General features: G+C 39.9%; 3 protein-coding genes across 5 annotated transcripts; 2 read left to right on the forward strand and 1 right to left on the reverse strand.

Annotated features, from left to right (window-relative positions):
• Positions 1-325: 325 nt before the first annotated feature.
• On the reverse strand, positions 326-7810 carry rmi1 (RMI1, RecQ mediated genome instability 1, homolog (S. cerevisiae)). Of its 2 annotated transcripts, none has more exons than XM_058635206.1 (9): positions 7563-7810; positions 6856-7457; positions 5677-5787; positions 4648-4797; positions 3648-3718; positions 3388-3511; positions 3104-3206; positions 2650-2824; positions 326-2347 (listed from the first exon to the last, which is right to left on the reverse strand). In XM_058635206.1, exons 2-9 carry the CDS (start codon positions 7015-7017, stop codon positions 1129-1131), a joined length of 2115 nt encoding a protein of 704 aa, XP_058491189.1. In that variant the 5' UTR covers positions 7018-7457; positions 7563-7810; the 3' UTR covers positions 326-1128. The 2 variants fall into 2 exon arrangements, with proteins under 2 accessions (XP_058491189.1, XP_058491188.1); XM_058635205.1 differs by having other exon boundaries at positions 326-2374.
• A 102-nt stretch (positions 7811-7912) lies between these two features.
• On the forward strand, positions 7913-20964 carry hnrnpk (heterogeneous nuclear ribonucleoprotein K). 2 transcript variants are annotated; one of them, XM_058635207.1, is made up of 17 exons: positions 7913-8001; positions 8903-8976; positions 9100-9257; positions 9949-10046; positions 10282-10338; positions 11279-11322; positions 12826-12898; positions 13082-13195; positions 13446-13574; positions 13896-14224; positions 14720-14767; positions 15819-15858; positions 16642-16657; positions 17064-17096; positions 17250-17314; positions 18773-18942; positions 20070-20964. In XM_058635207.1, exons 3-17 carry the CDS (start codon positions 9203-9205, stop codon positions 20098-20100), a joined length of 1302 nt encoding a protein of 433 aa, XP_058491190.1. In that variant the 5' UTR covers positions 7913-8001; positions 8903-8976; positions 9100-9202; the 3' UTR covers positions 20101-20964. The 2 variants fall into 2 exon arrangements, with proteins under 2 accessions (XP_058491190.1, XP_058491192.1); XM_058635209.1 differs by having other exon boundaries at positions 7929-8001; positions 8872-8976.
• A 524-nt stretch (positions 20965-21488) lies between these two features.
• qng1 (Q-nucleotide N-glycosylase 1) lies at positions 21489-26116 on the forward strand. Its single transcript, XM_058636351.1, has 7 exons — positions 21489-21580; positions 22485-22675; positions 23270-23419; positions 24418-24530; positions 25069-25212; positions 25579-25774; positions 25853-26116. Exons 2-7 carry the CDS (start codon positions 22489-22491, stop codon positions 26080-26082), a joined length of 1020 nt encoding a protein of 339 aa, XP_058492334.1. The 5' UTR covers positions 21489-21580; positions 22485-22488; the 3' UTR covers positions 26083-26116.
• The last annotated feature ends 643 nt before the right edge of the window (positions 26117-26759 follow it).

Genomic DNA, 26759 nt, shown 5'->3' on the forward strand with positions numbered 1-26759 from the left:
TGCGTGCGTACATTTTGCAGCATTTAACTCTTACGTTTCCTGTGGTGCATATATGGGCAGATCTCTTCATCACATTTTAAATATGAGACATTCACTTGTGCGGTAAATAAGATCCCTGGCATGGGAGACATGGCAGAGGTGCTTTTAAAAAAAAAAAAGTTCCATGTGCTTCAACGGTGCACTTAATAAAAATGATTACAAACCAAATGTAACACGGCGCACCAGTCCAGCTATTCATCAACCCGCTGGGAAGGTAAAATTAGCGGCGAGCTCTTACTTCACATGCATTTCTGTACTCATGGAACGTGAAAGAAAGAAAATAATAAACTCGTCAGGAAAAAGTTTATTTCAGTATTAGGTAAATACAGACAACGCATCACATATGCATGTGCACATTAAAGATAATATATATATATATATATCTATATCTATAAAGAGGATCTATAATGAACAGAAATAATCAAACACCATGGACTCTCCTTTAACTGCCTTTCCTCTCATACCACTGTGGGGGAGTTTATTAAAAGGCCTACACTGCCCTTAAATATTTCATCATTTTCAGCAGAAAATAATGGACGTACTGAACGAAGTCAAAGGCTGGAAATTCATTACAACAATCAGACAATGAATTATTTTGTATCCTCCACTCCCGGCTCTCATCTCAGATGTTATACACTCGTCTTGGCTCCGTTTTAAATGTTACATGTTGGACGCTCAGCTCTGAAATATCCAAACTGAAATGTGAATAGCCAATTATTGACATATCCTATAGATCAAATGTTCCATCCTGCTTGTTAATGATGAAGTGCGTTCAGGCAGGAAATAGCTCCGTGAATAGATGAATGAAATGCTCCGATGACAAATAACAGACTGTCACATTCTCATACAGCAGATGGGATGCATTGCAACACACTGCTTGGTGATCAGCAGACATTCAGTTCGCACATTCTGCTCTAAATCTGAAGCAGATGGCCAGATTGATTTCCAACCCTAAAAAGAATACCTTTGTTTCAATTTTGTGTGAGGGGAAACCTTTTGTGGCACTGTTACTGCGTGGTCTTATATTTAATTCCATTAAGGTTGTGACTTTTCATCTTTAATCAAGAGTCCCTGAACCTTTTTCTGTGTTTATCTTCTCCTGGCTCTTGCCCTCATCTCCAGCTCCTGCAGTACTTTCTCAGTGACCTGGTCTGCCTTTGTCACAACCGCTTTCCCACCGTCGGGTTCAACCACAATGGTCATAAGACAACACATGTCCACCAGGCCTTCCTGACATCTCCGCATCCCTGCGTCAAGCTCACCCCTCCGGGCTGGGTTACGCTTCAGAGACGCCTTCTCCGCCACGGAGAAGCCAAGCAGGTCCGTCAAAACCTTATCCGACAGCTCCACATCCATGTAACTGGTTCCATCTGATATTGTTGCACACACACTCCAAGCATTGTTCCTGCTGATGAGTTTCCCTAGAAGAGTAACGATGAACGCTTTCACACGGATCTCTGTGGTGCGGGGGTGTGGCTTAGACTTCAGGTCCTCTAGGAGACACAAGTACGTAAAAGGTGGAGAGGTCAGAGTGAGAACAGGAGCTGTCCTGTCACTTTGTGTATCCTTTTTAGCAGGCAGTTTGTTGTGGTCTGCACTGTTTGAAGTTTGCTCATGAGGTGTTGTGTGTCCTGTGCGAATAGAAACACCATCTCTTACAGATCTTGATGAATCAGGTGCATAACTGGGCCCTGAACTCTCTGCTTTGGTAGCGTCCGCTATGTCTCTCCTCGGCCCCTGCGCTCCAGGATGCACGCCAAAGTTTTCTACCTCTTCAAGAAAGCAGTCCATGTCCTCATCCATAAAATCTGTCTCCTCATCACTTATGAGTTGTGGTTCATGTGACGGCTCTAAAGCTGTTGGGGTAAAGGACGGTGTGGAAGTTGTGGCTGCTAACTGCCCATTAGCTCCTTTAGCACTGCCTAAAAGGTCTCTGTTCGGTGTGATAGATCTGGAGTTGCAAGAACCAGAACGTAACCCTGAGAAATTTGACTCGTGCCGCTCAAACTGTGAAGTTTGGGCTTTTGTGGCGCCGTCGAAACTGCCGGGATTCCCCGATGTTCTGGTGTTACTTTTAGATGTGTTTCTGTGACTGACACTGTGCGCAGTAACATTTGTGGTTTGCCGATAGATCACACTGTCCAACTCATCAAAAGGAATATCGTCGAAGTCTTCATCAGGAAAGTCTTCTTCTGCCATGTGGTGGTCTTGGACCTCTGCCTGAATCTCTTGGTCAGATAGTAGGAGGTCAATGGGGTCAGGATCCTCCTGGAGCAAACCACCTCTGCTACTGTGGGCCAAGCCACTTCTGTAAGAGTGGGCGGAGGCTTCACTTCTGTAGGACGGACGACAATAAACAGACAATAATATGGGACTGAGTTAACAGAGCTTTTTACACTACTTGTGAGTGAATTCCATGTATGCATTGCTGCTTATGAAAACTGAACATCAACTTGATGAAAGAGAACAGTGCTGGAGAAACGAGGAAGAGGAAGAACTGGTTCTCCTCTTTCAACCTTTTTCACAGTGTTTCAAGCAGTCATACATACTTTTGTCTCTGTGTATTTTACATATGGTGATCTCTCCCTTTTTTTTTTTTAAATCACCCACCTGGATGACGCTGTGGAGACAACACTCCTGAGAGAGGAAGTGGAGATGTCACCCAGTGTCCCGTAGCCACTGTCTCCAACAGAACCCACCGGAACCCTTTGCACCTCCTCCTGTGTGTCCAGACTGGCCAACAACTCTGCATCATCAAGGTCCAGGTCTTCCTCACCAGGGTTAACTAAACAGAAAACCAAAGGAAGCATGAAAATATCAGTGCTTGTGTGGTCAGGGTTGCCAAAAAAAATGTAACCTCAAATTCAAGGACATTAATGACACAGTACAAGCTTGTTTACAAGACAAATCTTAATTATCTAATAACAATAATAATACACCACATTTTTGTTGAATACAAATAAGTCATGTGTCACATTGAAGGACTGCCTATTCAGCTAACGTCCTCGGACCTGCTACAGTTGGACCTGGACCTTTATAAACGCATTAGCACTGGTCTGTATACCTTGCTGTGGTGCTGGTGGTCCCTCTTCTTCCTCCTCTTCCTGCTGCTGCTGCTGCTGCTCCTCCACCTCAGCAAGTCCAAGTGTACGGGACAGTACCCGGCCCTGTCAGAGAAGTAATGCCATATGCCATTTAATCTATATAAATGTATGATGTACTGTATACTGCATACAGTCAGGATCAATGCCCTTTGGTCCATGCTAAAAACAGTAACAATTTATCTGCTAAAATTAGTCAAAACAAAATATAGCTTTTTAACAGAAAACAAAAACAGTATACAAATACCTGTGTATTCCTGTCCACTAGGTCTTCCACCTCACCACCCAGGACTTTGATATTGGAAGGCCCCAACAGCAGCATCCCAAGTCTGCAAACCATTTGTCCCTGCAACTGCAGCTTTGCGCCAGGCCTGAGAGAATCACCAGCATTTAAGAAAAGGTTCTGTTTGTTTTTTTTTGTTTGGTTTTTTAAAAACTGGTGTTGGAATAGTAGCTGCATGTTTATTAACTCAAACTTGACTTTCTTATTTAATAGCAATTGTTAACCTGAGGGCTGTGCTGAGTGCAGGGATGGGCTGATACTCCATGGCCTCCAAGCTCTGGACTCCATCCGTTATCTGAGCAACAGAGAGAGAGCGTATGTGACCAGCAACTTCACAATAAAAGGCTACTGTAAAAATAGGATTACCTTACCAAACAAAGTCCAACAATATTGCTGCTATCTTATTTTCTAAATGTAGTTCAATCGTAACGTAAGCTTTTTAGCTGTAAAATTGCCGGCCTTTGGCAACGACTTCTGTACTGCTCTGCACTGCATCTCATGACTCTTGAAGCTGTGAAATGCTGAAATGGTCTAAGAAATAATTTTTTATAAATGCTCCGTTTCTAAGCAACACCGGCACAGCACTATTCTTGAGAAACCTTAGAGCGGCAACAAGTGTAATGCTTAAGACTGCACCCCATATTACAGCAATTTGCTTTTTATATATTTTTCATATATTCTCATATGCTTGTACCTTCAAGTCTTCATTATTCTACCCAACAAAACAGAGTAGAATTGTATAGAGTAGAGCTGAAGTAATTAATCGATTATTAATCGATTACTAAATGAATCGACAACTATTTTGATAATCGATTAATCGGTTTGAAGCTTTTTTTCATGATTAAAACAAGATTTCTGATTGTTTAAGCTTCTTAAATGTGAGTAATTTATTCATTTCTTTGCTCTAGATAACAAAAATCATTAAAAGTGAATCATTTTGACAAAACAAGACATTTGAGAACATCATCATTTCCAGGTTTGACGAACACCGATCAACATTTTTAAAGGTTTTCTCCACAGCAAAGGGGAATGTTTAGTTACTTGTTGTGAGAGAAAAAAACCCCCACAATGTTATATTACTGAGTTCAAACGCACACAAACAAATATTTATGGGCAACTGTACTTGTTTTGAGACAAAACATTAATATCAAGCTGTCTCAGTTGAGAGTATAACAAACTATATAACATGTTCCGTCACAACTTTTTTTCACGAACGCCTCTCACCTGCAGCAGTAGCATACGTGTCGGTCTGGCTTCCCAAGGCCTCTGGGTGGTCTGCGTGACTGCGGACACATCATCGTTGCCGCAGTCTGTGCCCTTCCATTTCTGTAGCTGCCCATATGCAGGCTGACTGATGTCAAGAAATGAGTCAACCTGAAACAGAGCAGGACATTTAATAGCATAAATAACAAATTGTTAAAACTCTTAGTGCCAAATCTTAGTTGTACCATTCTGTATTTGAGTTGCTAGTTGTACTGGAGAGAGGAACATGAAGCTTGTGGCTCCCATCATTGTATGTTCAGAACATTTTAATTAAAGTACTCTGGCTCAGGGTCTCCAGCTGAGTTTTTATATTTTCCGTCTAAAGGAAAACTGGAATCCAGGGGTGCTTTGTAATAACATGGCTTCTGACAGCCCTTCAGTCATGTCTTTTCCATGAACTGCTCAACACCCATAACTTTGCTACAATAGCTTTTTCTTTTTTAACTGATAATTTGCCTATTTTGTAAATTAATTTACTTATTTTTGTTTTTCAAAGAAAACACACCAAATATGAAAACGGGATCTATGACAGTAATGAAAATATATAAAAGATTTATAAAAACCCATACTACAAAAATATGCAATTAAAATATTATAAAATGATGGCACCATTATGCAAATGCATTACCACTCTGTGTATTTTATTGTCACTCAATTTGTTTTAGTTACATATGACTAATGTGCCTGTGTTTTGGTGAAAGTGTAGATATTGTCCTAAACGGCTGATAATAAACCAAATATATATATATATATATGTATATATATATATATATATATATATGTATATATATATATATATATATATGTGTATATATATATGTGTATATATATATATATATGTGTATATATATATATATATGTGTATATATATATATATATATATATATATATGTATATATATATGTATATATATATATATATATATATATATATATATATATATATATATATATGTGTATATTAATTTTCTTTTTTTTATTAAGCCTGTACCTGAACACAGAAAGTGCCGCTGAGTTTAGTCTTAAGTGCCTCAGCAAGTCTTTCAGGGAGAACAGGACAATCCAGGTCCCTCAGATCTGTCAGCAGCCACTGGTCCAGAGCCTACATTTACAGAAAACACAGTAAAGCATGTGATGTTTTAAGCCATTAGCAATGCTGTCCTTCACAGCAAGTTCATTTCCTACTATGACACTCATTACAAAGTTACATTGTCATGTATCAATATATGAAATGCTAAAAACCACATTTCTCTAAAGCTCTGGTGTGTAACTTCTGTAACCAAAACACGAATAGAGTTGCTACCCACCAAGACTTTTTATCTACCTATATTCCAACCGTATCTCATAATCGCACTCATGTTTCAGAGAACCAATTTTTGTTCCGCCCCATTCATATTTGAGAGAAATGGGGATAAGCTTGCTTCCATCTCACTTCAATAGTGTAGCTGTTTTGCTTCTGCCTTCCCTCAGTCAGTGGTGAAGGTAAAATGCATCACTCCGTGTCACCATAGACACGAAAACAAAACAATGCTATACTGAGAAACAGGGTGGTTGTGCAGAGCTGATGATTGGCTCAATCAGAAATATGTGAACTAATTTGACAGTGGTTTAAATGTAATGGACATTTGTTTATATGAATAAGTCATGCATTACAGCGTGAACAGATCACTTCCCCTGCTTAGCTCTGGGTCACATCTTCAAAGAAATGATTTAGTAAGCAAGATATTTTAAGGGCATAATGACTCACGAGAGTGATATGAACATGTTTATGTGCATCAATTCATTCACAGCATATTGTTATGTTATATTTTAGCTACACTGTGGCGTACTAAAATGCGTCAATAGACAAAAAAAAAAAAACGCACCCTACATGACTTCACCACCAAATGATCTGACATGAACTGAAATTTTTTTGCCTTGCTACCAACACACAGCAATAGAAAGACGAATGCGTCAAATCTGGAGGTGTATTTGATTTTAATTTTTATTTCCTCAGTCATCCAAATGTGCCCATGTGCTCTTTTTTGACAGCCTGGCAAAAGGCAAGGCCTCTTAAGAGCAAAAAAGGAATATCAAAACCACAGTCTGTGACAGTCAGTGTTACTCCGAAGACTGGTTTGACCTAAAAACAAAATCACCCAAAGAGGTAAATTGACTTTAAAGTGCCTACCTGTTGGTTAATTTGCTGCTGTGACAGACGACCTGGCCCACCTGCCTCTTCTTGTAGCCACTCCACACAGGCTTCCAGCCAGGCATAGGGCACCTGGACATGCCAGGAGGTCTGCAGCCAGGCTTGGGTGGAACACACCACTGTCTGGATCTCAGGGGCCATCCTCTATTTTCAGGAACCCACCTATTGCCTCTAGTCAGTGGTTATTTTTAAGGAGCTCCAACCAAAACTGTTTGTTTCTGACTCCAGTTATTAAATATTGAATTGCATTTATATCTATAATGTTTTAAGTTTTAAAATGGGCTTCTTTACAACTAAAATGTAAGTAAATAAAACCTTAACATTTTTGTGGCGGCACAATAATTGTCAGATCTCTCCCATGAAGTGGTCCAGAAATGCTGCATTTAATTTAATACAATGCACAGCACAATGTAATCTTATGAGTGCTTACGAGGGGACACCGTGCTGAGGGGTCTTCTCTCTGGACCACAGAACCCACTTGACAGCTTAATAGAGAACACACAGAATTGCTTCTGTTTCTTTCCTGTGGGTATATGAGCAAGGCTAAGCCCCTTGTCACTGCAGAGGGTCACGTCTGGAAACTGTGGAGCACAGAGGGAAAGACGGTGAGATTAGTGCAAGCGAGAAGAAATATAAAAAACGGGTCAAAAAGCTTATGTTGAAGTGAGAATTGTAATAACTGTTACCAGCGAAGCACGGAGACGGCCTCTGACATGACTGGACTGAAGAAGCAGCCAAGGCGCCAAAGTTGGACTAACCCAGGTGACTGCATCCGGATATGACGATATACGTTTATAGATCCGATTTTGAGTTATGAACACTAACATTAATGCCTGTACGAGTTCTTACAAAAACAACAGTTGACGAGATCATACCTTAAAAACGGGAATAACTCGAATATCCCGCGTAACTGTTATAGATTCAACACAAGTCAAGTAGGCGGAAAGGGATGCCGTGCTGTCGCTTTGAATACGCCCGCACTTGTGATTGACATCTGCACTAGCCAATTGTGACCCTCGCTCCTTTGATTTGCTTCCCGCTCAACCAATCAGCCCAGTTCATCGCCACTTGAACATTCCATGTTCGGTAGAGAGGAAAGTGGAAGAGCAAGGTCTTGCGCCGCAGGTTTGTGTTTTGACGGTATTATTCTTACTTTTGTGAACAACAGTACGTATAATGCAGCAGAGTTGTACGAGTGTTACCAAAAATAGTCGTGACTTTCATGGTATTTTTTCGACGTAGTGTGTGTTTGGTACACTGTTGGCTAATTAGTCGGCCTGGCTAGCTCAAGTTGTGCTCAACCGAAATTAAGGCAACATGGCGAAATTAGCTCGCTGCTAGCTAACGCGACTAAATCCGTTCTTTGTATGAACCGATCGGACACGGTTTACACTCGCTTCATAAATGTGGCGCGTTTTAATTTGTTCAGGTCAAATATAACGATACATCGGGTCGTCATTTGGCAGTGTGATTAAAATAAATATGTTATAGCTAACGCAGTTGCCTTCGAACGACTTAGCTTTTAGGTAGCTAGCACCTAGCACATTCCGGGTTGAGTTAGCATAATGTGATTCCTGTTACATGTCGGTATAGATACGACTACTTTATTTAAATACGCATTACGCTGCACTTAGCTGGAATCTGAGCAGTCACCCTGTTCTTTGTCCATGACAGCTGTGTTACGTAAGTAATGTTAGTTCGGTTGGTGCTTCCCGATACCACTGATACCAGCAGTCGTACATGTACTTCCTTTATACCGACACATTTGAGTGCCAGTGTAACAAATGATATAGTAATTATGTCAACTTTCAGATTATGGTGAATTTATATTCATATATTGTTTGCTACAAAGGTGCCCACTTAATATAATATAATATAATTCATTATTTTAGCGAACATTTAAATGTATGTAACACCTCCGTAGACATGCCACAATGTTATAATCAGTGCGCTTCTAACTCGACTGCCTCTCAGTTTTTGCATGTTGTGTTTCAGTGTTTTATGCAGCCTCTCCCCTTCCTGGCAGGTCGAAGCAGCTGTTTGGTTCTTGCGTGTTTAGTACCGCCTACCAACACGCCCTTGTCCTTATAATAAATATCGGTGAGTGCCGTTTTCCAACCAGTTTTTAATCACCCTTTCATTTCGGGGTTTTGAGTAACCAGACCTCCAGGACACGGTGTGTATTATCTAATTTATCCTTCTCCCTTCTTACAATGCTGTCAGACTACCAGAGCTCACAGGGGCCAGCTTCGTGCCTGTCTACATCTGCTGTCGCCAGTTCTCTGTGCCGAGGTGCCCAGCCCATCTCTTCTACTCCAGGAAGACCATGGACACAGACATTGAACAGCACGACGAATCATTTAGCAACAATGAATCTAACGGTATAACAAACTCAACATTTTTGGTAATGTTATGATAAATCTGTGAAATGTAATGAATGGGCAGCAGTGACATGCTTGCTGTTTGTGATTAGTTACTGCCCTGATTTTAGAAGTAATCTATGATATACAAAACGTTTTCTATTGTTTCTGTAAGAAAAGTATATAGCTATTGTCTGTGCAGCAGTTGAGCCTAATTTATATTTTTTGCAAGTCAATTATTGTGTCCAGTTAAAAGCAATTGTTACGGCGGAAAACTCAACAAAAACATTTGTCTTGTGAACATCATTATATTATATGTTTTCACGCAGTGTGGTTGGTATTTACCTTCATGTAGACATTTCATCTGTCAACAAAACATTTTCTCCCTTTTGCTATTTGGATTGTTGCAACATTGTCCTCCCTGTAAAAATAAATTAAATACAGGTGACGATACAGGTCAGGAAGCTTTAATGTAAACTCGACACTTGGATACAACGGAAACCTTTTGCTCTAGCATACATAGAAAATGTTACACGGCTCCTTTTTGTTATGCGGCTGATTTGGTGTCAAGAGTATAAATTACGGTTCTCAGAGCAAAGCTACATATCAGCAGATTTAGCGGCAGAAAACAACCTGAAAATGTTCTTTTGTTTTTTGGTTTAATATCTTGTTGTGGAAGGCTGAAAATTGTGTTTTTGTCTCCCTGTGTCAGGTAAGCGCCCTGCTGAGGAGGCAGATGAGCAGAAATCCTTCAAGCGCTCCAGGAACTCGGAGGAGATGGTTGAGCTTCGCATCCTCCTGCAGAGCAAAGTAAATCAGCTTCTCTTTCATTAATACATCATGTTGAACCTCTGTGATTATTTGTATTTTTCTCTCAAGCCAAAAATCACGCTTTCTTGTTTTTTCTTTGCTTTTTTTTGAATGAGATTGGTATTTTGTTTGGGTATTTGTAAAGTCATTGCTTATCCTGACATTAGTTGTATATTCTCTCACCTTGCCTGTCTTTAGCATTTTCAGTTTTTTTCAGTATTCTCTTTATCCACAGAATGCAGGAGCAGTAATTGGAAAGGGTGGCAAAAACATCAAAGCCCTGCGTACAGACGTGAGTACACATATTTTTATACAAGGAGATTTTATTTTGGTTTTGGTTTTTTTACGTTACCCTTCACTCGCTAACTCCATCAAACCTACCCAGCCTTTACAATGTAACAGGTATTGTTTTTAACAAATCTCTCTGTGATAAATGATTACAAGTTGTTTGGGTATTTGGCATCTTATGTGTAAACGAGGGATGTGGTTAGCTGATGCCTGTGTTGATATTAGCCTTCTGCTCATGAGACGATCTAAACAGCCCCTTGGGGTTGGTTTCATGATTTTCCTGTCATATAAACATCATGCGATGGCCTCAGCTAATCTTGACCCTGGCACGAAAGTCCAAATTTATGTCAATTTGTTTCTCAATAATGATAATTTATTGTAGCAGTCCTGTTGTGGCAACACTGATTCTCTTTTTAAGTTAAATTTAATGGCACAATGCAGTGTCTGAGTTCACCTGCAGCAAAAATAATATTTTATTATAGTTAAGAAAACCTGGCCAAGTCTTACTTGATAGTGTGCCACTTTCTCTAGCCCTCCACATTTTGTTCTCCCTCCCCCTTTCTCATTGTCTCTGGTCTATTCCCCAAGTTTAAACTCTTCATGTTTTTATTATGCCATTACCCATTTCCAATGTCACATTTTCTCCTGTTCTCTCTTTGACAAACTAATCTCTGAGAGAAACAAATTAAAATTCACATTTGAACAGTGTAGAGCCTGTATATTAAAAATGTATTCCTCTTCCCTCTCCCTTGTTTATTATTTTACTGTTGACTTTTTGCCCACTTCCTCCTCTGTTGCCCATGTTCTGGATGGCCCCTCCTGCGCCCGCCCACCTGACACCCTGGTTGGCCCTGCCCATAATCGTGCCCTGTCCCTAAATGGGCGCCTTACTTGATTGACATCTGTGCTCGAATGGCCCTGGCCCCTGCCCATGCCACGCCCAGTTCAATGCCAGTGTGTCAGTCCCAGACAGCAGTGGGCCTGAGCGGTATGTCCCAAAGCTCCTCCCTCTCACTGCCTGACTACAGGTCAAACAAAAAAGAAGAAATGAATAATAAATAATCATCCTGCCTCTGTCAAGTCATTGTATTTTAACCTACCTGTCCTCAGTGTTGTAGCCTGAAGTCAAAATGTTTATATGCGTTAATGTCCAAATCTTCCTGTTGAGCCTGTGAAAATCATCCTTTTATATGCAATTCTTAAAGTCGCATCAACGTAGAAACATAGGGTGGTGTTGTCAGGATTTTTCCACTATTTGCCACTGTCTTTTTAAATCTTTGCAGCAATCTATGCATTATATCATTTTTAATGGATTTCCTGGTTGTCTTTTCCCTTCATCTTTAACATTTTCAACCCCATACCCTTCAGAGTGGATAAACTGGTGTTTTGTTTGTTTAGTCTCATAAGCCTACTTCTGCTTCTCAAACCATTCCATTCTTTCCTTGTGATGTCCTCATTGTATCGACATACTCAGATTGTTGTTCCATTCTGAAGCACATAAGGCAAGCAAGGATTCGAGTCTTGTGTGTGTGTGTGTGTGTGTGTGCGTGTGTGTGTGTTTATCTCCTTTTCTCTCTCCTCTTTCATCTGAACTTGTTTTATCTGCTAGAGCTATTGAAAGTACTGATTATATCTCTTCCCCCCCACCTCTGCATTTTTTGGGGTTTTATGTTTGTCTGCTCTTCAGTCCCCTCAAAAATCATCAACTCGAGTGGTGGCAAACTTAATTTTTATGGTGTAATCTGCCAGTCTTCCTCAGCCGTCTACCATTCTGCTTCCATGTACAACTGTGCTTAAGTTCTCTTGACCAGTAAATTAATTTTTTTTTAATTTTGTTACGTCGCTGGGTGGATGCAAACAACAAAACGTTATTGCTAATATTTTTGGCAATATTGTTTTTTAAGCAGGACCATAAGCAAATAATAAAACTAAAAGAGTGTTCATTCATTCCATCATCTCCAATCATTCAAATTGTTTTTAGAACCTTATTTTTGAGTCTTTGTAGTCTGTGTTTGTAGTCTGCATCCATCAAAAAATGCTTTAGGTTTAGAAAGTTCTCTTTGGCACTATTGGTGCCAGTTGCTGCCTGGGCTTTTCAGATGTCACCTCCCCTGTGTTGCCCCTTCACTGGTCACCAATAGCAGTTGCTTTTGTTTGGGTTCCTTGTAATTTTCTCTCTTTCTTTCTCTGGAGAAACATGTTTTCTTTTTATTGTTTTGTTTGGGTGCCAGATTTTTTCTAGTTACAGCAATGATATTGACCTTTTACCTAGCAATTGAATGTAAAAACCTGACTGCAGCAATTTATTTAGATTTGTTAGTCTCAGGCCAGAGTTGACCAAATGGGGTTTCTTTGTTTTATCAATGGCAAAAGGGATGTCATAAATTCTCTGATCTGAATGTTGTTTCCTTCTTCCTGGTATGCCTTGTTGGCACCCACCCCCACCCTTTTTGTGTGGCTCTTCCCTGTCATTGGTGGGTGAAATATGAAGCATCCTGAGCATCAGTGCCGACATCGAGACAGTTGGAGAAATCCTGCTGAAGATTATCCCAACACTGGAAGAGGTGTGAACATGGCTTCCTGTTTCTTCTTTCATTGGCATTAAGCTATGTCTTTGTCATTTTTAACGCGCAAAACTGAATTTTTATTTCTAAACCTGTGCCAATACTGTTGCTTGAAATTTCTTAGATTATTATTTTTCAGAGAAATAAAATGTAGTAGAATTAACATGTTAATTTCCCCCTCAGTACCAGCAGTACAATGGTATGGATTTTGACTGTGAGTTGCGCCTGCTAATCCACCAGAGCCTCGCTGGCTCAATCATCGGGGTGAAGGGAGCCAAGATCAAGGAGCTCCGGGAGGTATGTTGATACAAGGAATGGGGTCTTATTTGCAATTGAATTTGTGTGATTGAATTTCAGCTTGTTCTCACATAGCACTGCAAGTCGCCATATACAGGAAATGAAATGCCTTTATGTAGACTTCTATTGAATTGTTATTCTCCTGGGTCAAATTGTGATTTGTTATATACTAGGCTTATTTATTTTCTGCGTTTGCTTTCGTCTTTCACCTTTTCTGTGCCTACTCATGTGTTCTTGTGACTGTTTCTAGAACACAAAAACCAGCATCAAGCTGTTCCAGGAGTGCTGTCCTCAGTCGACAGACCGCGTTGTGCTGGTTGGTGGTAAAACGGAAAGAGTGGTGGAGTGCATCAAGACTATGCTGGAGCTCATCGCTGAAGTAAGAGTCTTTCATAGTGTTGGGGAGGCCTTTATGTGAATCTAATATTTGTGACTTACTATTCATGCAGAAATTTGAGAAAATATCTTGATGACTGAAAATTCTAAACATGCCAGGGTACAATACTCGAAATGGTAAATGGCTTGCGCCAGATAATTTTAAGCATTGCACATATGTCAAAATAGTTAATGCCCCTGAGCTTTTTTTAATATGCAGGAATAACCTTGTTGCTAGTAAATGCACATTTAATTCTTTGCACACTTGTGTGCTTATAAATAATGTAAAATCCCCTAAGAGCAAATATATTCTCTCCTTTTTCAGGCTCCCATTAAGGGCCGTGCACAACCCTACGACCCCAACTTCTATGATGAAACGTATGAATATGGTGGATTCACCATGATGTTTGAAGAGAGGGGGAGTGGCCGTAGACTTATGGGAGGGTTCCCCATGCGTGGTGGAAGGTCCAGTGGTGGAGACCATGGGTTTGATAGAATGTCCTCTAGCAGAGGGGTACGTGGACCCATGCCACCTTCTCGCCGGGATTACGATGAAATGAGCCCCCGTCGCGGTCCTCCACCCCACCCGAGTCGAGTCAGCAGGGGGAGTAGCCGTGGACGCAATATGTCCATGGGACACCCACACAGAGGAGGGTGAGACGGACAGTGTACTACGCTTCAATGTTGCCCTGCTGCTTTGCTTTTTATTTCATGCACAAACATTTCTCCTGTCATAAATCATTAATTTAGTTTGATAAAAATTACAATGAGTATATTGTAAATGTTATTTGTTTTACTGAATACTACTGCTAAGTTACTGCAAGTTCCTGATTATGTTTTTGAAGTTGAGTCCGACTACTTCAGTTAACATATTGAGTTTGAAGTGTATGTACAAAGCTGTGCATATGTAAAGCTTTATGACTATTCAGTTGCATATTTTCCCTTAAGTGAGATTCTTTGCATATTCTAATACATTTATTAGAACTTTTACATTTCTGGTTGGTATAAATTTAGTCCAGTATGTAACTATGCAGCACCCTCCTAGAAATGATTTGTTTTCATGGTTATCATTCCATTAATTGTATGTGCTCATCATTGTGTGTCTGGGTGTGTTTGTGTGTCTCTTTCCCATTTCCATCTTGCCCACAGAGATGATCGTTACTATGACTCGTACCGTGGCTCAGATGAAAGGTCAACGTAAGTTTCTGTCCCAAACCTGTTTTAACCTACCTAACTTATCTCAACAGGGATACTTTGACATTTAGATATGTTATTTACTATTACTTGTCCCTCGAAGGAATTTCTTCAAATGTATACTCACTTGGGCTAGCTGATTACATTTTGGTGGTCAAAGGTCACAGTGACCTGACAAAACACATTTTTGTCCATAACGGGAAAATCTACATGCTGTAATTATGAGATCAGTAATGTAAAATGGGCCAAAAATGGTGTAATTTCATTCAGCGCCATAATTTAAGAACAGAATGAGAATTATGAAAATATTTTCCACCATCATGAGTTGAGCCCTTGTGGCCACTGTAGCACCTGTTTGCCCTTTTGACATTTTCATCTTGCCCTTTGAAAGAAGGAAATGATAGATGTATGACCTGTCTTGTGGTCTCAACTTTGTTCCCAGTCTTTTAAAATCATCACAAAATCATAATGCATGACCCAGCCTTAGTTTGCTGTCCATGTGCAAAGTGAAAATAAAATAAATCAAACTGATATGTTAGGCCTGATGTCTGACGACATGTCTTTGGCCTTTAAGACATATGTAGTATATTTCTCAATCAGTATGGTTAGTACAGCAATGTTACAATGTCATAAGTGATATGACATTGACATTTGTCTATCATTTCCTTAGGGACAGTAAGAATACCATGTAAACCACAACCACAATTTCCTAAGCTAATTCCATCTTGTGAACTCAGTTTTGAGGGGGGGAGAGCAGCAGTCCTTGGCTCTGATCATCATCACCACCACCACCTGTCACTCCTCTCACCATAACACTGTCAGAGCTGTTCCTGTTACTGTGTGGGAAGATGGCTGAGAGGAAATGTGTTTATACTGTAATCTTGCTCAGCATGTGTGTGCAGTTTGACCTAGACCAGAAATTTTCTTTGGAACGTTGCCAAGCATTTTTTCTCTAAACAAAATTTTGTTTCTCTCCCTCCCCACCCACATCTTTCTTTCTCTACATCTCTGCTTCTCAACGATCTACCTTCCCGTGTGGCTGTTTCGTCACTAGTGACAGAAGGAGCAGACCGGATCGCTATAGCGATAGCATGGTTAGTGACCCTTTGCTGTATGCATGCACCTTTTCGTACTAGCTTCTTTTTGAACAGCAGCAGGTTAGCACAGGGTTTTGTTCTAGCTCTGTCATATGCTACGATTGTTTTTTTGTGTCGACATGATAATGGTAGTTTATTGAAAATACAAACAAGATTGTCATTCATGTGCACATCGCACACTCTCATCTGAGGCCAGGCTATGCATTCAAGCCAGATTTGGCATGGCATAAGCCATCCCACCAAATGACCATAATCACCACAGCCGGAGACACCCCATAATAATCAGCTATAATTGCCCTCTTACTGTGTACTTTTCATGGTCAGCCTGTGTTTCCTGCAAAGACTGGGAGGATGTTGGGGGTGGGGGTAGCCATAGTTGGTTGCTAGGCAATAATAACGCTTTGTTGACAGACTGGAAGGTCTCTCTCTACATCACACTCTCTCTCCCTCCCTGAGAGCTGGCAGGATACTGCCTGCTGTTGCCCGGCAACAGCTTTTTGAATTGCCTGTTGCCCTGGTGACAGCAGCAGCTGAATAGCAGGTGAAAATGGGGGCTGACGGAGATGCAAGTAGAGACGGGAAAGGGGGATGGAGGAGGTGGAGTCTAGCTTATGGATGAAAACTGGGTGGCTTTTAGTTTTGTCTACTCCATGGATGAGGCTGGTGCATGATCTGTACCGCACACTTCCAACCCACCATCCATTCGTCTAGGATCTGTAGGAAAATGAAAGGAATCGGCCGCACTGAACGTAACATGTCTGTGTTTCTGTTTTTTTACAGAGTGGAGGAGGCTATGGTATGTGTTCAACCTTACCTTTTTATGGACTTACAAAGATGTTACTTTTTCTGTAAATTTTTTACTGTTTCTGTGGCTTAAAGAATAGGCCTCAGAGGGGCCAACCCTCTATCAACCTGCAGTGTCAATGATTTTGCGAGAATGTTATGTTTATAGATAAAATTATCTTTACATTAGCAAACTGAGGGAATATTTCAGCTAATATTATTGGAAGATTGTGCTCCTTCCTGAAACTAAAAGAGTTTAAACTAGGTCTGTTAAAGATGACGTTTTGTAGAAAATCTTCTAAAGGAACTTTTGAACATGTCAAATTCTTGTTTTGTTGAATAGCCGTTCTTTGATCATTTTTTTCCCTACAAATGTCACAGAAATAACTTGTCAGTGTTGTCTGTTGCTTCTATGTTAGATAACAGTTCCTCCTGGGATAACTACCATTCAGGTAAGTTTTGACACATGATATGAATGATCAAAAATATTTGCTGAACCAAGTGTGATGGCAATGTGGGCAGCAAAGTACTGATTTTTGATGCGCCACTCGTAGTTTTTCTTTTCACTGCTCATCTGTATTTGTCTTCTCTTCTTCGTTCAACAGGACGTGGCTCCTATAGTGACATGGGAGGGCCTGTCATCACCACACAAGTGACGATCCCCAAAGATGTGAGTGAATGACAGCACCCTAACCTATAAACTGCCCTGACATAGATTAAGTCAGACTGCATTATTGTGATCTTACATTTTAAATGCCTAGAGTGGTCAGTAGGACCAGAAAAAGTGAAGTTCTACATACCAGGTGTGCAGACCCATGTTATCTTCCATATAATTTTTCCATGTATTCACACTATAACACAGTTATTGTAGTCTTAAACTCTAATTACCAAAATATATTGACATTTTAGTTAAGTCAGTAAACATTATAATACAATATTAAACCTCTGTTTTTCTCTCAGATACACAGATATTTAAAGTTAATCTTAATTCTGTCTAAAAGTAATGCCAAATTACCTGACCCTTTTAGCTTCTGTGTAAACTGAGGGCACAAGATGTAAATATAGAGATTTTTAATATTACAGATAATATGTTTTAACAGCAGTATGTACAGGCAGATCTCAAAGGATGTGGTGACTAAGCTTTTCCAAGATGATCATGGAAAGATTATGCTTAAGCCTTTTGAGAACACACCTCAGTGATGCATGATACTCACCTGACCTGTTATGAGACTCGGTCCACACATGTATGATGCATCCTCCATCAAAAGAAAATTTCTTTAGAGTTGGTCTGTTACTTACTAGTGTCAGGCTTACTAATTACTAGTGTTTTGCTGCTCACAAATGGACGGACACAAACATGTCCATAAACATAACATATGGATGCGATTATATATGTTATTGATGCAGAGAGATGGCGACATAAGCGGGCCTGCATCCCCGTGTGTGAGTGTACGAGAAAACGGAAGGTCGACTTAAATCACTGTGTTTCTTAAATTCTCATAATTAAGTGACATTTTAATTGTGGTAAATTAATTAACATGGCCTGCTTTGATTTACAAAGGGATCTACAGCTGCTTAATTCTGAATGAGAAGCTTCACCTTCAGGTCTTACGGTTGTTTTCACACCTAATAGTCTGAGAGACTAACAATGAATAAGAAAACTTGCTCATCTATTGGTTAATGCAGGGCAACTTCTGTTTGAGCCACCAAAGAGCAAAGCATGGAGCTGCATCAAAACCGGCATTATGTTTTATACGCTGCAACAATGGACTCAGCCATTTCTTCCGGCTATCGTTCTAGATGTGCATATGTTTTTGTTGTTTGCCCCAAATGCCCTGCGTTGTAGTCCGCTTCCTGCATTTGGGTCACTTGAAGCGACTGGACTTTCCAAACAATCAATCTAGGGTTCAATTCATAAGATCTGGTGTGAATGCACCCTTAAACTCATGCAGCCTCCACTTCAGCTCATGAAGCCTTTTGCAACTTTTGGAAAGTGTAAATCTTCAAATACTTAATACTGATACTGAAAATTACACTTTCGGATATCTAACCGCAGAATAAACATTGAAAAAGCATTTGACCAGTGGGATCATCTTCAGCTTTGTCTCATTCTCTCCTCCACCAACAGCTGGCTGGGTCTATTATTGGTAAGGGAGGTCAGCGGATCAAACAGATCCGCCACGAGTCCAGCGCCTCCATCAAAATCGATGAGCCCCTGGAAGGTTCTGAGGACAGAATCATCACAATTTCTGGCACGCAGGATCAGATTCAGAATGCCCAGTTCCTTCTACAGAACAGGCATGTTCACACACACATACCCGTCGAAGCTCTTGATTCATTTTTGTAGTTGTTGCTGAACAAGGTTTTTACTTTGTCATATGAAAGCCTATTAAAACCTCTGGGTTTACATCTGTTGCATAAAAAGTAAAAAGTTTGGAGCAACCCATCTTAAAATTGAAGTTATTTTATGCAGACTAAAAGAACTGCAGATATAATGTGCATGCTGTCTTAAATTTTTTTACTTTTAACTGACAACTTCACAAGCATAGATGGACTGAACAGTAGACTTTGTTAGACCACATCCTAATACAATTAACTCATCTGTTAGGTTAAACATTTCTGCTGCCTGCTGATTTTTCTCTTAACTAACCCCTTCCTTTCTTCCCCATGCAACTTGAAACTTGTTCCAAACCTTCCTCTTACATGAAATGGCTGTGATGGAGTAGACAAACATAGTGTATAGTTCTTGTATAACACTTAAAAGGACAATAAAATTGGCATTTTTCAACTGAATATAATGAAGACAAAAGTCTACTTTCCATCTAAGCCATTTCACTGTCAAGCAGGGAGTGGATTGATTCTTCCCCTGGCTGCTGCTGTGTGGAAGACTAGTGATTTTGTTGTTTTTAGTTAGATCAACCGACAACAAATCACAGTCTGCCAAATAGCATAGGCTCCTCCTCTTCTGTCTCCCTTGGCAACCAGTAAGCACGTATAATATACACTACTTCCATGTTGATGATATTAGAGCTTAGCCTGAATGCTAAAACATCTGTTGACCTGCCGCTGCTGTCTCATCAGTAGTGTAGTGTTGCCATGGTAACTAACCCTGCCTCCCTCTTTGCTTCTCTCCTCCCCCTTCAGTGTTCTGCTCCTACTTGGGCAAAAGGGCTAACCACACCCCGCTCGCTCGCTCTCTCTCGCTCTCTCTCTCTCTCCTCCCTCTTCTTCCTCTTCATCGTCCTTGTTTACCTTTAACCACTTATGTCACCCTTCTTCTTCTCTGCCCATCTTTATGTGATGTTTATTTCACCATGGCCTCCTCCATTATTCCTTCTACAGCTTTGTATTTACACCATCATTGACTTGATAATTACAATTGTCCCTCTTTTGTTTTTATTTATTTTTTGCTCTTTGTATTTCAGTGTGAAGCAGTTCTCTGGTCATATGGTGTAAATCCAGGAGACTCAGATTGAAGCAGACCCAGATTGCCCCTTACCTGTAAACTATCTGCCCCCGTCTGTCACATCAGACTATTATTCTGGTTCATGGATGTCTTTTGTTTTGTGTTTTTTTTTTTTCTTTTCTTTTTTTTAGTTTAACATTTTGTAATTTTTGTTTTTCTGACGAAATGTCCCAACATTCCTGTGCATATAAAATGTAGTTGTTCTGCATTTTAGTAGCCCATTAGTGTGTCAGATCCTTTTTTTTATACTCACATCTGTCAAAAATATTCTTAATCTCTTGATAGACAAAAATAAGCAACCTTTATTTTTCGATGGTCTTGTTTTTTTATGACGTCTTACGTGTTCGTGTCTCTGGTTCAAGTCTGTCCTGTGGGTGAGTGTGTATGTTGGCACGTTTGGGTTTGTCTGTTTTTTATATAGGCCCCTTTACACACAGTTGTACCATATTACCACTCTGTGCAACTTTCAGAATGTAAGCTACATTTGTTTTCACATTGAACCATTAATAGTTTCTTTTCTTCTTCTTTCTGATGAGATGTGTAAATTTTATCCTTATGAATGGATTTTGGGATGTTTAATTTGAGATACTTGTACACAACAGTTACAGGACAGTGACAAATTTCTTTTTTTTTAAATATCATTCATAGTTGTGTGATTTAAAATATTCAAGTTGGTTGAGACTTCTTCACAAGTGGACTCGTGTAGCTCGGAATGATTAATATACAAATGATACGGAACTCAACTCTTTTGTCCCCCCTCAAATTCCCTGTGCTCTGTGCTTGTTTGCGCTCCATGCTGTAGACTTCACTCTCTGAAATTGTAAAATGAATAAAGATGCCACTTTTTACTGAAACAGGGTTGAGTTTTTGCAGTTGGATCAGTTTTCTGTGTTTGGGATGAATTTTGATGTGATTGTTTTGGTGACATGAGTATTTTTTTTAACCTGCACATAAGAGACATAGAAACATTTGGGCTCACAAACTTACTTTCTATTACTGTGAAATAACTAACAAACACATTGTCCGGTTTAGACAAGATTACTGGATTATTTAATCATATCATAACAAACATGAGCATCTTGCACTCTCCGTAGCCATCTATAGATACTCTGTAGCCTTTTGATACCTTTGCATATACTGTTGAAGGGATTTCTGTACTGTTATTGCCTATTTATATTTAAATATAAATGAGTCCATGTTTCTACTGCAACACAGGCCCAAAATATAGCCAATTCTTTCAGTTAACATCAAATCCAACATTAACTTTACAAAAATATGGATGAAATATATTCTCCTTTTAATAACTTCGCTTAGATCTTATATTCTTAACGGACGTGTCCTTTCCTGGCGTCTTGTGATTGGTCCATCACTCTGTGACGCAAACACAGGAGGTTCTGATTGGTCAAAAGCTTGGAACCAGGTAGCGGAAGCTCGACGCGGCACGATCTTTCAACAAACACACTTTCATTGGTAAGTTATGTGAAAAAGTCACATGAAATGAAACACAGCGTCACTAAAGTTGTACTTTTAAAAAATAAAAAAACGTGGCAGCGTTGCTTGTGCACAGTGTGGAAACTGAAGGTTGACTGTCAGTGTGGCGACGTTCAGCTCATTCACTTTGCTCGTTTGACTGAATGTAATTGAATGTAATCGGGCAACTCGCGGGTTTCGGGCAAATAACGGGGATTTTGTGTTTATGTACATAACGTATGTATGTAACGTGAATCACGTGGCCACTGTGAGGTGGTAGTAACTCAGTCATTTAGAATTTATCACGTGTCTGACCTGTTGTTCCACTGACAGTGGAAGACCTTCACTCACAATCACAAGGCTTCCACTTAGGGACCTTCTACAAATTTCTGTTTATATCGTGTATCGCGGTTTTAAAAGGTACTTGCTCTCTAGTCGATTTATCAGGACAATCGAGAATGAGGGAAACCCTTCATAGTTTTTCGTAAGTGTATCGTGACCAACATAGAGTTGTAGTGATTTATTTTAAAAGTGCCACAAGATGTATAATCTTTTTTATTTAAAGAAAAAACAAAAAACTATTCTATTTGCAATGACGTGGAGGTTTTCACACCGTCCCTTGCTTACACTTAATTCTTTTGATTTTAAATTATCTAATGATGCAGATGACGATCTTTAAAATGCCACTTCCCCAGTGCTGAACTGTACTGTATGTAAGATTTGCATTCCCCTCTTCACCCGCCCATACATAACAGATCTGCTCCTGCAGTCTTTCAAGAAAACAAGTCTAACCTTAGTTTAGTTTGCAATGATGAATGTGCACGTAAGAGCTTATTACTTTGACAATACTCCCATGGAATAGTCTGGGCACTGCTTTAGAATGTGTATTTGTTTCTTCATACAGTCTCATGGAACCGCCGCTGCTTCCCCGTGAGTCTGGCCAGTTCATCGCAGAGCGGAGTCGGGATGTGTTTGTGGAGGATGAAGGAGTGCAGAAGGTGGCAGAGATGCTGTACTCTCTGCAACACAGTGACGTCCTGACTGCCAGTGGCTGGAAAAAGGCAAATCCACTGGCCCCAGCACCCACTTCTGACGAGGGGAGTATGGTCACACAGCTGGCACCACCCAGAGTGCTAAATATCATTTTTCATATAATGCATAAGTAGTGATCAACATTTATACTATTATTCATTCTCAGTTAATGACCTGCTCAATATTGAAGTGACAGGCAGGTAGTAACGGTCTGCAGGGGGCAGAAATAAATGCAAATATGAACAGTATGGCATAATGTAAAGAGGATTTTTATTTGTGTGTTAACTTGTTCTGTATCAGTAGTGAATTGTGGCTCAAACAGTGAGTCAAGTTAATGCCTGCTAGTTAGCTATTAAGACAGACAAAGTTGTTAAGTTGTTTTTAAAGCATTATTTTCTTGTAGCCTCTCAACCGTCTCTATGTTTGTATCATAAAGTGTAGTATCGCTGGATTTAATTAGTTTATGATTAATGAATAATACCCTTAATTGCAGTTGCAATAAAATGGCATTGTATTAGTGTTTATGTGAAAGTGACAGAAAAAAAATGTCAAATAAAGAATTGCACAATGATTTATTGAATTAAATAGCCTTTGAATTGTGGTTTTATTTTTTTTCTCACTGACTCTCCGTCAATAACTTGTGTCGCTAAACTGTGCAGGCTTTGAACTGGGTGTTTGTGGTCGACACCATGAACTTCTCCTTTTGGCCAGAGAAAGAAACCCAGCAGTGTGAGGTGACGTATAAAGGGACCACGTACACAGGTTACATGACGCTTTGTGCTGCCATCACCAGGGCCATGGAAGAAGGTGAGAACAAAACAAAAAAACCTTTATAGATGACAATTTTAACACCAGCATTTAACATGTTACTGGGTCACGGCAGAATCTCGGCTATGTTAACCCCCTTAAACACACAATTTCATGCTTATAATTATTAAATAATCCTTGGACTCTTCTGAAAGGAACTTTACAAGAAAAAGTCACAATGAGTATTAGAGATACTCATAAGAGATGCTTTTATTTTATTATAGCCCATTTTATGGCATAATGCATATTTGTCTGTATAACACAGACTTTTCTGTGTCTACATCTGCTGCAATGGTTTTAAAGATAGCACAGGAGTATTTTTAATTAAATTGTAGGCTTATTTAGCCGACACAAACGGCAGACTGGAGTCAGATGTGTAGGAGGTGATGCTGCTACTTACATTTCCCTCAAATCAACACAGGACAATAAAGCAGGCTCTTGATGAACAAACAGAAAACCTAGAATTATGAGGCAAATGTAGGGCCATGCTCTGACAGTGAGACATGATGCCACCCTGTCTTCTTCACAGATTGATGTCTATTCATGCCCCTATAGATACATTTAAAGATTTTTTTTTTCTCCTCTGCACGTTTTTGTTTTGCACCGCTGTTGCCCATTATTGTATATGCGCCCTTTACATGATCACCGACTGCTAGGAAATTGCTTGAATTGCTCTGTATGTGCCTGCATGTGCACCATTTATAATAAGCGTGAATGACTCCAGAAATGAATCAATTATGTCTTCTATGCAGTAGTGCTCTCAATGTGGGGGGGGGGGAGATGTGGCCTTTTAAAATTAAAAAAAAAAGAAAAAATGAAAAGAGTTTCTTGGAAAAGCACACGTTTCTTTGTTGGAGTAAATTATGTTTATTGAATCTCAAATTGACTACATTATTATAACTGACTGTAACCACAATTTGGTAGCATTGGGGGTCTTATTTCTCTCCTCCGGTTCCCGTCTAAATGAATAAGGCTTGTGACTTGTGCTCACTCCACAGGTTTACCCATCACTGATCCAAAGTACTTCTCTAAGATGAGTGTGGAGGAGTTGGGACACGTCCTTCGGTCTGACAATGAAACGCCCATGCCGATGCTGCAGGACCGCTACAAGGTTCTGGCATTATCGTGTTATTCATGTTCTACAGCTCGGTCACTGCCACTTAAAAAACAATCTGTTTCACAAACCCCAAGTGTAGAATCTAAGGCGGACAATGGGAAACAATTAAAAGCAATTTGGGCATGCAAGGTCGTGCAAAATGTAGAATAAATAAATAAACAAAGAAGAGTCACTAAGTGTCAGGGTCAGAATAAAGTATCTTTACAATAAAAATACGATGTAATGATGGGCTAACTAACAGGTCACTTCAGAAATGTTCTACATCTACAGTGCAGTGGAGAAAGAAAATAGGTGCCTTCAATTTGTACTGTCTGATTTAACAAAAAAACAAAGGATGTCAGGATGTTGTTGTGTTGACACTGAGCCATGAAACTGAGGAAGACAAAAGGAACTCGGCCATCATTCAGTTGATTATCCACGGCTGCTACTACCGTAACCTTCTGTCTGTCTCACTGATCATTGTGGCATACTCACACAGCACATTTCCTTTTTCCACTCCGTTGCCATATGTTATCTGAATCTGCCTAACAAGGTGCTGACAGAAGGCGGCCTTGTGTTGCTGGAACACGGCGGAAGTTTCCGCAGTTTCATCAGTCACGCTGGGAACGATGCCCGGAAGATGGTGGAGCTCGTCGTGGAGAAGATCCCCTCCTACAGGGACGAAGCTACCTATGAGGTTAGAATTCTATTCTTTTGCAGGTTTTTAAGGTTCATCAATGTGTGTTTCATGTAGATGTGGAGGAAAATGTTTGAAAATTGAATAATAATAAGTTCAGGTATTCAGGGATGTCATCCATTTGTTGTGTGTCAACCATGTAATCATGTAAGCAAATGTAATCGTATCAAACATTTGGAAGAAAGAATAGCTAGGACCAGAGGTGACTGTGTTGCATGAGCAGTGAATGCACTGTAAATAAATATGAGTGTTATGTGTGAGATCTGTGATAAATATGTGCATTTAAAGAAGTGGTGATGTTAGGGTTCCATCTCCTGGCCAAAGACAGTATAGCAGTATTTTCTGACACTCACTTTATACTTTTAGGGGAAGAGAATCTCAATCTACAAGCGAGCCCAGATCCTGGTGGCAGATTTCTGGGGTGTCATGGAGGCCAGAGGAGAGGGAGACATCATTAACATGGACTGGCTCACCATGTTTGCCGACTACAGGGTCCCACAGGCCCTCGTGTACCTTGGAGTACTGCGATACTCTGACTCACTGATGCAGACGCTGAAGAATGGTGAGCGAGGTGTGTTTGTATGTGCATAAAGAACATGAATCATTAAATCGATGTGCGTTTGATACGTGTTTCTTTCAGGTGAGCTGTTGTGTTCAGGGGACAGGAGAGAGGTGGAGATCCGAGGTTGTTCCATTTGGTCCGTGGAGCTGATCAGAGGCCGACTTTGCGAGCTGGTGCAGGAGAGAGACGGACAGACATGTGACATCAACTCTGCCATCATAGACTTCTACCTGTGGCCTTATGCCAAGCTGCATCACAAAGAGATGGCGCACATTCCCATACATCACACTCGCTGTATTTACTACTGATGATGAGATATTTCAAATAAAGTGCCAGAGCTTTTCTCTGTGTGTTCTTGTGTTTTAATGTTTGTATCATACAGCTTTTGAGGACTAGTTATGTAAACAGTTCAAATTCTTTACTCAGTTGTATTTTTTCCACATGTTCCCTAACACGTATAATGTGCAAAGAGGAGAAACTCTGCATTTGCTTCACACAGTCTTTAATGTAGTCTGTGTGGGTTGTATCACCGTTGTCCAATTTACAGTCAATAAAAATGTTTCCTGTTAATGAGACGGAACATTTTATAGCAAACATCTCACAGTAACAGAGCGACAGTGATCCTACGCTCAGTGTGAACACGTACCAAACTGTGAATGTTCAATACTTCTTTTATACTTTTATAAGTGTTGGAATTTTTTTTTTTTTTTTAATTATTATTATTTTTCTGCAAGTCATATTTCTGCATCGCGATGTGTACAGGGCAAATCCTCAGGCCCTTCACATTTTTCACGAGACTTTAGTATTGATTTATTTAATACATCTATAGCCGCGAACAAAATTAAAACTGTATTTAAGATCCACAATGTTCAAAGAAATGTTAAGATGTTATACATTTTAATGAATGTTAAACATTAAAATAAAAATATTTAAAAAATTTATTTATTAAAAACAGAAAAGAGAAGTGAACAGAAATAACAAACCA

The sequence above is a fragment of the Solea solea genome, chromosome 8 (genome assembly GCF_958295425.1).
Source record: "Solea solea chromosome 8, fSolSol10.1, whole genome shotgun sequence".
NCBI lineage: Eukaryota > Metazoa > Chordata > Actinopteri > Pleuronectiformes > Soleidae > Solea > Solea solea.